We start from the raw sequence: 13,753 nt of genomic DNA, 5'->3' as shown, positions 1-13,753 counted from the left end.
TGCCCCGTGATTTTCTCCACTTGAAGAGCCCGAATCTATGGAGCGGTTGGCACTTGGAGGCACTGGGGCATCACACGTACAGGGCGGAAGGCGCGAGAAGGAGGCGCGCCAGACGGAGGGTCCTTCCTCGTTAGCTCCGCTCGGTGGCTCCTTTTCCATTACCGCAACCACGAGGAGGAACCTGCCGGGCCTTCCGTGTGGCTTGTTTCCTGCCTGATAACGAGCCCGCTGCCATTGGGATTTGCTGAATTTCTGAATCACCCGAGCCGCCTGACAGTCCGGAGGAGGGTGGGGACTCGGCGCGCTGGGGTGGGGGCCCCAGTCCGGCGGAATCAGGGCTGGATGTTACCCCCTTGAGTCCGGGAAACCTGCTCGCGGATGTGATGCGGCGACGCAGGGACACCTGCGCTCCCCTGCGTGCTGCACTCGTGCAGCTCCGGGTGGCAAACGGGGTGAAGTGGGGGCGAGGGCGAGAGGAAGTTGAGGTGCTGGAGCGTCAGAAACGCTGCCTTGGCTTCCCCTGCTCTTGGGAGGCTGTCCCAAGACGGGGCTGGAGGGCTCTGCACGGCGGACTTCCAAGTTGCCCCGGCACAGCAGGAGGTCGGGAGTTTTGAGCCCCCTGAGGGCGGTACCCCGGAGGTCCCAAGTCCCCACGAGAAGCCGGGTGCACAGGACGGCGTGGCGCGCTCGGAGCGCACCGAGCCGAGCAGAAGCAAAAGATAAACCCTGATGGGCCCGGGGGCTGGCTGGCTGGGGCGCAGAGTCAGCGCGGACCGGGAGCGCCTTTCGTTTTAAGGAGCCTTACTTCTGGGAAGGGACAGGGAACTGTCAATCAGCGAGGGAGGGAGCGCACCGGCGCTGGGTGATGTCAGCGGATCATCTGCTCGATAACAAAGAGAGGGTATTACAGGAGAAAGTTGCAGCGGCGGCGGCGGCCACGGCGGCACCCCGGAGCATCGGAGACGAGGGGCCAGCGGGCGAAGGGAGGAGCGGGGGGACGGCTGCTGCCGCAGCAGCTTAAGACCAAGGAATTGAAAGGGCTGTAGGGGGAGGCAGTGCGAACCAGCCCCGACTGCCCCTCCTCTTCCTCCTCCTCCTCCAAACTCGCAGGGTTCAGCCCCAGCGCTCGCTCAGCCACCGGGAGCACCCGGACGGACGGGAGGCAGCCGCGCGGCCCCGAGCTGGGCACGGTCCCCAGGCGCCATGGATAGCGACGACGAGATGGTGGAGGAGGCGGTGGAAGGTACAGCGTTTCTCTGGGGCTGGGGGAGGAGGCGCCGAGGGCTTGGAACGCGGAAGGAGTGGCGGGCTGCGACCCGCGCGGCGCCGGGCCCCGCGGCCGCCACTGTCCCCTACGCGGGTGGCCCGCTGCCCGGCTCGGGCACGGGCCGGGCGGCCACGGCCACGCCGCCGGGAGCGCGCACTGCGCGGCGGGGCGCAGGCCGGGAACGGGGTTCTGCCGGGCCGGGGCCCCCGGGAGGGTCCGGCCGCTCCGGCCCGCCGGGCCACAGCCTGCATCCGCCCTCGGGGTTGCGAACCTGCCCCGCACTCTGGCCTCCCCGCCTTCGGGGATGGGAGGTGGGGGTGCGCAGGACAGCCCCCCCGAGACCGGCAGTCTCGGCGGAGCGACTCCCCCGCCCGGTTTTGGCAACCCGAGCCCCTCTCCGGCCGCCAGCCCTTTCCTTCCGCTCGCCGCAGCGACCTGCGGTGACCGCGGCCGCGTCCGGGTCCGTCCCCCGGCGCAGCGCACGGGGCCGACTCAGGCACGTGGCAGCCGCGGCCGCGGCGGCCGCTCTTCCGAGAAGATGAAATCATTGCAGGGCAACGCACCACGCTCCCGACCCGGGGCTTGAACGCACGCCGCCCCGGAGGCGGTGGCCTTCCCCTCCGCTGCCCCCGAGCGAACTCAGGCAAAGCGCCCCTCCCCCTTCCTGCTTCCGCGCTCGGGTGCCGCCGCCGCCACGCTGTGCAGGCGCGCCGCAAGCCCTGACCGAAATTGCTGGGTGACACTTAACTTTCTGAATTCCATGCCGTTGGCTGTGGGTGATATCACCGCCTCGGTGTCGTGTTTCTCCGCCCCTTCTCTTCTAGCGCCCCTCCCCCGACTTTTCTCGCCACTTTGTTTTGCTGAGTTTCTCCACCTCTTTTTTTGCTAGTTCTAAAAAGCGAGGTGGGGACGTTATACAATCTAGTTGTTTGTATCAGGGGATGTTAGGATTTTGTAACGGTGAATACGGGAAAATACTCTTTAGCGTGTTTACTTACTTGATTCCACCCCAGACAGTACATCGTGATGTTTTGCAATGTTGTGTGGTATTATTCCAGAATATTTTAAACCAAGTGTCCAAGTAAATAATGTTAAGCTTTTGGTTGAAGCTGGTTTCTATCTAATTTGTATAAAGAAGCGGTTATAAAAGGTAAAGCAAAATAAAGTAGCAACACTGTGCAAATGCATAAGGATATATAGAGAAGAAATCAATTTTTATAAAACATAATTCGTGATCTTGAGGTCTTACGGTGAGATTAAGTATAATAATAATTCTGAATTCTCTGGAAGATACCCATCCTGATGTAACTGTTAAAACTTATTTCTCTATCCAGCTTCAAAGAGTGTCGGTGGTGGTGGTGGTTGTTTTAATTTCACAGTGTTGTGAATTCACAGAACTATTTATCTAATAAGCAAATTTGGGGGCTTCTGGGGACCCCAAAGACAGTGATTGAGAGGGTCCATTGGAAGCCTTCGTTTAATTTAAATTATTGACTTGTGCTTTCGTGTTATGAAAAATAAATGAAAAATGTGCTCTTTTCAAATTGTTAGGGCTTGTTCTCATTCTTCAAAGTTTACTTTTATTTGTAAAAATTTATTTGTAAACATTTAATGCAAACCCTTGATCACAGGCAGTGCTCCTCAGGTTAAAACCACATTCCTTTTGGAAGCTGTTTAGAAACCTAAGGCCCCGTTGTCCGTGATCCCTGGGTTCCTTGCAGAATGTGAACAAGCAGCTTTAGAAATATATCTGTTGTTTTTGAGGTTGTCCACTGGATAGTTCCTTATACAAACAAGGAAGAATCTGATATATAGGGCAAACCGTATACATTATTGTCCCAAATTAGAATATGCGTGAGAGTGAGAGGGGTCACTATTAATACTCATGCTGGCACAACTAGTTTAAGCCATCAGTGTCTGGGGGCAATCCAGGACACATGGTCACTCACTTGTACCTGACAGTAAACAAGAGTAGCACAGACTCTTTTAGAGTCTTTAAAAGCATCTAAGGCTCCAACTCCCAGTGTCTAGAGCTTGCGTGTGTACACGAAGTGAACTGTACCAGTGGGCTTTTCTCTAGCCATTGTTGGCCTTTTTAGTGCTGTCTGTAACAGTCTTTGCTTATCATCTAACATGTCCTTGGGAGACTGGTAAAAGGCTAGTTTGAGTATCTTGGTGTTGAAGTATCACCTACCTCTCTCCATAAACAGAGCCTCTGGTCTCCACAGTTTAGTTGTCTTCACTATTATGATCACTGCTATAATTGTTTAGTTCTTACTGTGTTCAGGCTCTGGGCTAAATGTTCCACACACACATTATCCACTCAGTCTTATGAGGTGGGCCCTAATATTATCCTAATTTTACAGGGGAGGGAACTGAGGCATGGAAGAGTTAAGAACGAATCCAGGGACACTCAGCGAGGTAGGGAACAGGCTTAGACCTCCAGAACCTCATTCCACCATACCAGACTGTCTCCCTACATTTTTCCTATTTTTTTTTTTTAATTTTTAGTGAGTCCGTCAAATATATGAAATACTTGGTAATTGAGTTTGGAAGCAACAGTTAAGTACTGTGTCAGTATGAGTCTTTATTGCTCTAGAGTTTGATTCTGACAGTTCAGTGACTGTCAGAAAAATGTATTTGGGGAAAGAGAATTTGGCTTACAGCCTCTCCAACAGACATCCTTTTTCCTTTTTCTTCCTCCTTAGCAATTTACCCTGGGGAAGAAATTGGTCTTTGCAGGACTAGAGTTGAAATGTTGGTTCTCTGTCAGGGTGGAACCGTAGCCTGGGTGAAGTTCTAGGCTCTGAGTGGATGAATCCCGAGGGGAGGTGGACAGTGGAGGGAGTAACTGTTTCCTCCTGCTGGCTGTGCTCCTTCGGGAAGGCAGCAAGCCCTGGGCCTCAGAGGGCCCGAGAAAGCCGCCTGAGATCCTGCTGTGGCTTTTTAAAAACTCGTCCAGGCTCATTGGTTCAGGAGGAAGTGGTGTTTATTACTAGATTTATTGCTGTGTCTACCCATAGATAACAAAAATGAATACAATGGGGTCCCTACTATAATTTTAAATAGGTCTGTCATATCCAAACAGATGAATTATGGTGGTTGAGAGGAAGTAAAAATTACTTCTAGCTTGGGGAGGGAGATGGAGAAAGATCTCCCAGAAGAGGTGGTATGGAGTTGATTCTAGTTGAGATGGGGCCTCAGTGAGTGAATACAGAGGTTGGCACCTTGTCGTTACGGAGGCACATTCAGAGACTAATCACTTGGCCCTGCCGGAACAGGGGGCCTAGGAGAAAAGTGGAGGGTAAGACAGGGGAAGAGGCCGCGTCACAGGCTGAAAATGTGGATTGTGTACTGAAAGTGATGGGAGGCCACGGGGGCTTTTTAGAGCTGGGAATGACAGGATCAGAGCTCTGTTCTGGGAAGATGAGCCAGCAATGGTGAGCAGGATAAGGGATCACCGAGAAGGTTCTTTGAAATAATCCAGATATGTGGTTAAGCAGGCAAGAAAAAATGGGAAGGCTTGGAAAAATATAGGAGACGCTGAGGAAAGCTACTCAAAAAAAAAAAAAGGAAGTATCAGAATGTCTGGAAATAAGGAGCCAGAATGAAAACAAACAAATCAGTGTTCCACTACCCCAAGCTCCTCAAAATATTAAAAATATTTTTAAGTCCCCCAAATATCTTATCCTGCCTGTCTCTAACAAGGCTGGCTCATGCTCTGTACTTAGGAAAAATGCATGCTAGGTACACGGGCACCACCCCCTCCCTGTGGGCCACGCACTAAAATTATGACCCTCACAACTAATCATTGAGCTCTCACAAAGAATTACTCTCAAAAATGAAAGTATGTTTTTAACAACCAGTGTAAATGCATCATCGTGAGGGCATGTTTTTTGCACTAGACAGAATCAGTTCGCCTTTTATTAATATTACTTTTTTAAGCAGCTCTATTCCATAAAACCAACAGTGCATGTAAGGGTCTCTTGTTCTGAAGGAAACACACTACACACACACACACACACACACACAGAGGCCCTACTCTCAGATCTCCTCTGGGTAAGCCTGAGGCAGTCAGCAGCCGGGTGTCTGACCCAGAGGGAATTTCCTTCGCAGAGATGGACCAGCACTGCGCAGAATACAGGCCTGGCTCTCATCAGGTTAAGAAAAAAAGCTCAGAGGTAACTTGAGGGGGAAATTTTAACTTGCTATCTGTTCAATAGATAATGATCTTTAGAACAAAGTGAAAAAGTAAAGGTATGAGACTGTTATATTTTTTTCCTTCTCTAACCTCTGTAAATATTTAAAATCACGCTGGGGACCGATCTACAACACATGAGCTGGGGCAGCATTATCAACACCGAACAGTCATTCAAGTGAATTTTCCTGTTGTCTGAGTGGTGTTCAATCTCTGTTTAGTGGGAACTGGCCCAGAAGGCTGTTGGCTGACTTGGAGCATTTTACAAATTGACCTCAATCCAAGCAAGGAGGACTAGTGTTTCTCTTGGAGTTAGGTAACACTTGGAAGGGATAGGAATTTGCTGTTGGAGATCCTGGTGGTTTTTTGAGAACTACCTTAACTCCAAAGGCTTCTTCCACTGCTCTTCCTGGGTCCCCAGGATACCTCTCTCTTTAGTGATACCTTCTTCCATCAGCAGCAGGGAAGAAAGGGCATGCTGCTAGTTTGCCCTTATCTGGAGGGAAAAAGATTGAAAGAATTGGGGAAGGGGCTTTCAGTATTCATTAGCACGTTCGGAGTGGCTAATGGGTTTCTTGGGTGCAAGGCGTGGGCTTCCTCAGATGAGGAAATAAGCTTGGAGTGTGGGGGCTTGTTGGGAGGTTTACTTGAGAGAACAGGAAAGGATGTTACCCATTGCCAGATTCCTAATAGGTATGCAGACTTTTTTCTTCTCTGTATAGCAGCAATATTAAGTGACTAATACTGACCAGACAACTACTCCATGGTGCTATTATCCACATGGTGTTTGAACAAGAGCTATACCAGAAGATCATCTATAGAAGCACTAATGTTGAAAGGAGGTGTGAGGGCATAACAACCGAATCTCTTCTCTTCCCTACATTGCTTTCTTTGGAAAGTCTCTTTGTTGTTGTTATTGCTTTGGTGGTTGTAGATACAAGGTTCTACTGCTAGGAAAACCACTCCAGGCTATTAAATATTCAGGGTAGAATTCTCGAATGATCACAACCCTTAATTTCTTGCTCTTTTTAATTGATCCTGTTAATTGATAACATCGTCCTCCTTTTGGAAAGATGAGAGGAAAACAAAACAAACAAGCCAACAAGAGGGGGCCTGCTGTGGACTGATAGAGGGAGATGGAAACAACGCACATCCGCATCTTTCCAAACACAGTGTCACCCAAGAAATGGCTTGCATTCTCTGTGCCTCTCTCACTAGAGACTAAGTAGGTGATGGGACAACTCTTCACTGGCCTGTTGAAAGACCCATTGACACAAGCATCCTTCATGGAATGGGATTGACGTTTTTGCTTTCATCTCAGTTGGGATCAGTGCTGTCCTTCAAGGGCTTTTAGCATGTTCCATGCTAAGTGTCCACATGACACTTTAAATTTTCTCTAATTTTCCGCTGCTGGGGATGTACCTGCAATGTTTTATTCAGAAATAGGACAGGACTGCTGTGAATGAGGGACGGTGGAATTGAAATTTCTACACTGGATTTTTTCTCCCTTAGTGCTCATGTTTACCATAATAGTTCTCTTGATCTAAAAGTACAATAAGAAATTTCATCAAACTTGAACTTTTTCAAGTCTGAAATATGTGAACTGTTTTCTGTGGGGAAAACACTTTCAACTAATTAGTGAGCACTTCAATATAAGGCTAAAATGATTATTCTGATATTTACACCTAAATTCTAAGTAGAATGCTAAATTCATAGAAATGTTAATCCCAACATTTCATAAAAGCAAGCTTTTAGCTATACACGGGATGGGTCTTTTTATGAAAGGAAAAAAGGTATATTTCATTTATTTCAATGAGAGAAATGTCACCGGTACCTACTTAGAAAATAATTGTCCAAATGATTTCATATGACTCAAGTATCATTGAATATGCCATGAATAAGTAGTTTTTGAGTTAGAAGAAAGCAATTATGGCCTAGTTGCTTTCTAACCATTAATTTCCTGGCCCTTTGTAGAAAAAAATTTGTGTTAAGAGGAAAGGAACCATATTGATTGTGATTTAAGTAGTCATGTTTTATTGTCATATTCTAGGTAATTCATTCTATACAGAGTCGGATGTAGCAATAAAATAGTGTATTTGTTCATTGTTATTTTATGTTTATGTAATCAATAACACAAATAAAGAGCTTTTTTGTTCTTCATAATAACACTTACTTAACCTCTCTTCTAAGGGATTTTTTTTTTTTTTTAATCATGTTAGAAGAAACCGTTTTAGGAGACTAAAGGATTCATTGTGGTGATATGGTTTGTGTTTTCTTTTATGTCTGTGAGCCATCTGGAAGCCTCATTTAAGTGTTTAATGTTCCTGCATTGCACACCGTGTTTAATGCTTTCATACCTTTTACATCCATGACCCAGGTCGTTAACCCAGGAAAAAGCCAAGAGATTAACTACTGCCTTCATTTTCACCCACTTCCATAAAATTAGCTCACCAGAATAATTGGGGAGATACCAATGAGGTGACTTCTGGGTTTTGTGAAATATGTAGATAATAATAAAAACCTAAATATTGACTATAAACATAAATATGGGAATATACCGGTCTGTGACCCAGGAAGAACCAGCAGTTTAAAGATCACAGTATAATAAGAGCTGCTGATGTTCAAAATCACTGTTGAAATGGCCCCGTGGATACTTGCAGCTGCATTAAAGCACAAACCCTCTGAACGTAGTGGTAGAGGGTATATGACAAGGTTATTACTAAACATTCAAGGCTGAAAGACATTGTAAAGGAAAGCAGTAAGTTCAAGGTTAAGCTTAAGTTCAGGCTTAGAAGGACTGTGAGTTTATGTGTGAGTACAGTGTGAGGTGTATAAATATTAGGGCAGTTTCAGAGACGTGGCTATGTCCCTTGTTGTGTGAGCACACAGAGCAAAGGTTTTCAGAAGTCACCCGGCTAGCAGTCCTCCACATCATACTATATAATGATTTATAAAATCATATTGTATACTGAGTTCTACAACTAGGTAACTTACTGCAAAGACAAAGTACCTTACAGTAGACTATAAAATGGTGCTATCTCAATCACATTTCAATTAAGCAAGAGAGTTGGGGGCATTGATTCCAAATATGAGCAGTGCCATGTAGGGAAGTACTTGGTAAATGGAAACATGCAGATGTTATTATTGGTAATGACTTGTAGTTCCCAGTAAAATGCAAGCTCATTTTTGGTCCCTTGTCTGAAATGTGTTTAAGTCCCTCTACTGTGGCCCCTGTCCGTTCACAAAGTGTACATAACAGACAAGTTGATACTGCTGATGCAGGCACAGAACGCTTGGCAGGCGCTCTCCCCCGAGAGGGAGCGGGGTGGGGGGGCTTTGGCTGCTCAGGGAGTTTGCGGGCAGGATCTGAGCACAGACATATCAGTGGGAACGTGTTGAAGATGTTAAGGTTTGCCTTGTGATTCCCTTTCTCCAGGGCACCTGGATGATGATGGATTACCACATGGCTTCTGCACGGTCACTTACTCCTCCACGGACAGATTTGAGGGGAACTTTGTTCACGGAGAAAAGAACGGACGGGGCAAGTTCTTCTTCTTTGATGGCAGGTAGCACTCACCGTTTTGTTTTTTGTTTTGTCTTGTCGGGGAGGGTGGGTACCAAATTACTTCACTTGAAGGAATGATACAAATGAAAGAATTCAAGTGGATGTTTTGGTCCCACTTATAGAAAAGGCAAAAGTCACCCCAACATGTATACACTGCTCTGGGGACCAAGGGAGTCACTCAGGCTGCTCTGGGGAGCCAGCCTGCGGCTTAGGTCCGTCATCACTGCCTCCTAGGCTGTGCTTACCACAGCTCTCCTGTCATGCCCGAGTCAGGGAGCTCCCATTATGCTCACGACAGTTACGGGGCTCCCCCAGTTCTTTGATGGATTTCACCTGCTTGTCCCCGTGTACTCAGTCTCCTTGAAGTCACACAAACGGGGGTTGTTTTTGTCAGGGGCCAGTTTGGGCAGCTCAGATTGTGACTGATTCTCACTGCTTTTCAAGGATAACACCCAGTCACTCCAGTACACGCAGCCCTCTCTCTCCCGGTTGTCACGGTCTGGCTCCTCCATACCCTGAAGGATAGTGCGGCCACCTCGTGGGTTCTGCAGCTTCATTTTCTCAGCATTTTCCCCGTCCTCACGAGACGGGTCAAGAAAATATTTAGCAAGGCTCTTCCAAGCTGCCTCAGCACGGTTCAAGCAGGGAGACCCGGGACAGGTGAACGTAGGAGGGGTTCAGCTCCAGATTCACGGTGCATGGCAGGCTTACTCTTTGGGATGACTGTCACTATGTGTGGTACCTTCTTGCTGATATCACAACTCGTACTGTCGACGTTCTACCTCTAGCTAAAATATGTTCCCCAGCAGGGTTCTTGTTACTTTGCTTTCACCTCCTGTCCGAGAATGCCATGAGGCAGAAGCTCCTTACCCTCTTGAAATAGGCGGGAATGACCCTCTTGAAATAGGCGGAGAAATGACTTTCTCTTTCAGGAAAAGATGGCATTGTATAGGTGCAGCTTTCCAACCGTGACTTTTAAACCATGTCGGTTTCAGAAACAGAGAACGACCGGGTGAATCTCTCAAGCATTTGGAGGAATTCAGAGGCATGGGGAGGCCGGCTCTCTTTCTGCCCACTTGACTGGGGAATAGGGAACTGGACTTAGCTAAAGCAGGTTATAGGATTCTGTAGGGTAGAGGACTGCTTCTAAGCTCTGGACATGGGTAATAAGCCGAAGCTTCCTAAGCCACGGAATTCCTCTGGGAAAGGGAAATGTCTAAGCTGACAGTTCAAGGGTGACAGAGGGACTGGCTTGTGACCCAGAAGGTCTTTTCTGTGGAGGGAGTGGGTTGTTTTTAAAGTTTTTCACAGTTCTTCAGGCCCTCCATTATCTGATACAAGGAGAAGTGAGGAAAGTAATAAAAACCCATCATAGAACTTTTGTACAATTTCGTTTTCATTATTAATCCCAATTTTCTCTTTCCCATGTTCCCTAACCCCACACCACATCTCTCTTTAGCAGAGCTTTGCTTACAAACTGTATATATATTTTTAAAGATTTTAAGTTATCTCTACACCCAGTGTGGGGCTCAAACTCAGAACCCGAAATCAAGAGTCTCACGCTCCACCGACTGAGCCAGCCAGGCGCCCCACAAACTGTACCTTTTAAATGGCCAGATATTTTACTCCCTTTCCTTGGCCCTGCTGGGGATACCTGGTGGACATCTGAGTCCCACACAGGACTTGCAAGATTTGGTATCAATGCTTTCTTCTCTCATGATTCCTTTAACCTGTCCAGAGGGAAACTTTTCCTGCCTCATTCTCATAGCAGTTTATTTATACCTCTTTTCTGGAAAGTGTTACTTCTTACCTCATGCTGCAGTCATTCTTTTATTCATTCAACAAATGTATATTTGTGCAAATGTCTTATTTCCCCTATAGGACAGAGATTTCCTTGAGGACAGAAGCTGATCTGCTACGCTTCATGGCACTTTCCCTTAATTTGATACTAAAAAAAAAAGAGGTCTTGCTAAATGAGTATGGAAGCAGAAAGAGAAGGTAGAATTCACTCAGAACACCCACTCCACCCCCACCACACACACACACACACACACACACACACACACACTCATGCTTTAAAGCTGGTAGTTTGATGATCATACCCGGTGATTGACTTGAGGGAAACAGTGCAGCAGGGTTGGCTGGTTATAATGTTGCTTTCTTGCTTCCCAGACCTGACATGCAGTGCTGAAGGGCTAGACTGCTCTTCCGCACCAGTGTGCTAGGAATGAGCTGTGTTAGCTCCAAGATACTGATCCTGTTGGCCCTGGGGGAGCTGAGTAGGGCCTGACACTTCTTCCCAAGCACCTCCCTCCCTCCGTCAAGCTAGTCACTTCTAGCTGCAGGTAGCTTTACCCACTTCCTCTTGTAGTCCTGCGCATGCGTGGCACCGCGGGGGGGGGGGGGCGGGGGGCAGGGGAGAAACTGAAACACTGGTCAGGTTGAAACAGGAGGCCAGTAACTATCAATGGAATAGAAAGAAATTCATTGGCTTTTTTTTTTTTTTTCTTTTTGAGGCACTAATTCACTAGATTTTATATGTACCAGTCAAACATCTATAGAGACTTCGGTCAGATAGAATCAAAGAATGATGGTATTAGCACAGACCTCAGGAGGTCACCTTTGTACCCTTCTTCAGATAGATTGGGGCTTAGAGGGGAGAAAGTCAGTATCACTGCTTTTATCATATGTGATGTAGCGGTGTGGTGACAGGTTCTCAAAAGGTCACTGTCACCTTCTTTCTTCAGCCCAATACTGAGCATATTACGAGGCATCTGCTGAAAGGATTTGCTATAAACATTAGTGAGATAATCTTATGACTGAAAAAAAAAAGGCCGTGGAATCTACTAGGTCTTTTTAAGGAGGGTGCAGGATGTGGTCATGGAGAAGTCAGCTGTTTCTCCATGGAACAGTACCTTAATTTACATTTGTCAATTATTAATTTTTCTCCCTATTAACTGCTCCCAATTTTTAGGGTCTGATGTATTGGGTAAAACAAAGTGGGGACCCCATGCTTTCAGTGCCAGTCAGGAGGCTTTAGCCTGAAAAAAAATCCCCCCAAAAAGGCTGAAATCAAGGTTTTAAAACAACAGGTGAGGAAACAAAAAGTTTCTGTGAGAGTTTTTAAAAGCTGTCCAAACTTGTAACACAGGCTTGTGCTCCCATCAGAGGGTTTGTTTGCAATTGCCAGAACCTGTCTGGAAAATTGCAGAGTGTAGTGACAAAAGATTTAGCCTGGTGCATTCTAATCTTATATGACACCTGAACCTGGGTGTCAGATTTCTGTAACCCACTTTACTGCGGTACAGTTCACGTACAGAAAGCTGTCCATATTTAACATATACAACTTGATGAATTTGGAGGTAAGTATATATTCATGAAACCATTACCACAGTCTATGCCATAAGCTATGTATGTGATTTATGAGAGGGTTACAAACAAATATAAATTTATATCAGGGAAATTCTAGAATCACTTTTCTACTTTACGTAGACTGTGATAATCCTGAATAAGAATTTTAAATATTCAGATCACCAGGAAAAATGGCCCTGTTAAGTTTTTTAGCCAAGTTCCTAGATAGAAGCAGAATATTTTTAAATTGCACATAGAGCAGATACTTGGTAGAATAACAGACTTCAAGAAATACACCAGTGTGGAGCGCCTGGGTGGCTCAGTCAGTTACGTGTCTGACTCTTGGTTTTGGCTCAGGTCATGATCTCAGGGTCCTGAGATTGAACCCCCAAATGGAGCCCTGCACTGGGCTCTGCACTCAGCAAGGAGTCTGCTTGTCCCTCTCCCTGTTCCACCCCCCATGCACGTGCACTCTCTCATAAATAAATAAATAAATAAATAAAATCTTTAAACAAACAAAAGAAGAAAGAAATACACAAATGTAAAAAGTGAATATGCCTCCCCTTTTTCTATACCCTCACCCCCCACATCACAGAGGTGAGCACTGTTCACAGAGAATTTAAGCATCTTAATTAAACATATTCACGGTAAAATAAGGAAATAGCTATTTATTTCTAGATCAATTTAAATAGCCAAAATGTACATTGTACATTACTATTATCTTAGCTTCAGAATGTTTGCTAGTTTTGAGATCTTCATCAACAGTGGGTCTCTCTCCTTTATTCTGGGTGGCTCAGTTAAGCATCTGCCTTCGGTTCAGGTCATGATCCCAGGATCCTGGGATCGAGCCCCGCATCAGGCTCCCTGCTCAGCGGGAAGCCTGCTTCTCCCTCTCCCACTCCCCCTGCTTGTATTCCCTCTCTCCCTGTGTCTCTCTCTGTCAAATGAATAAATAGAATCCTTAAAAATAAATAAATAAATAAATAAATAAAACCAGCTTAAGTCAGAACCTTAAGTCAGATCAGTCATTCTTTACCAGATAATTTATCCCAGGAATTAGGAACGAATGGGAAAATTGACCTTATTTTTTAAATTGTCTTTTCAAGCTGTTACTGTTTTCCATTTTCTCCCCCTTTGTAAAGAATGAAGAAAATGCCCTAAGACTAAGATTAGGTCATTGGGACTTAGTATCTGCTCTGGTCCTGAGATGAAGGCATTGATGCAGTGAGGAGAAAGGGATCTAGAAGCTTCATTGCTGTGGCTCTGGAGTCTGTCTGGCACCACTGGACTGTGGTGGGTACATATTACGAAAGTATTTAGTATGCAGAGTACCTTGATGTACACATCTCTCATTTTTACATTAATCCCCAAT

General features: G+C 46.3%; 1 protein-coding gene across 9 annotated transcripts in view; it reads left to right on the top strand.

The window, feature by feature from the left end:
- Positions 1–403: 403 nt before the first annotated feature.
- The window catches only part of SETD7 (SET domain containing 7, histone lysine methyltransferase), a 54,955-nt gene continuing 41,605 nt past the window's right edge, over positions 404–13,753 (top strand). For 4 of the 9 annotated variants that reach the window (XR_010409562.1, XR_010409560.1, XR_010409561.1 and 1 more), the window contains exons 1-2: positions 419–1,243; positions 8,902–9,031. Coding sequence is in view for 5 of the 9 variants with exons in the window: in XM_064585082.1 (XP_064441152.1) it covers positions 1,204–1,243; positions 8,902–9,031 (170 nt within the window). In the remaining 4 variants the exon portion in view is untranslated. Of the gene's footprint in view, positions 1,244–8,901; positions 9,032–13,753 lie in introns of all 9 variants that reach the window. The other 5 variants (XM_064585082.1, XM_064585080.1, XM_064585081.1 and 2 more) reach the window with 3 other exon arrangements.

This window comes from Mirounga angustirostris, unplaced genomic scaffold (assembly GCF_029215605.1).
Source record: "Mirounga angustirostris isolate CCGP_5_RB_7025 unplaced genomic scaffold, mMirAng1.0.hap1 SCAF_2, whole genome shotgun sequence".
Classification (NCBI taxonomy): Eukaryota; Metazoa; Chordata; class Mammalia; order Carnivora; family Phocidae; genus Mirounga; species Mirounga angustirostris.
The sequence above is the reverse complement of the archived record's forward strand: the minus strand, read 5'-3'. Positions and strand labels throughout refer to the sequence as shown.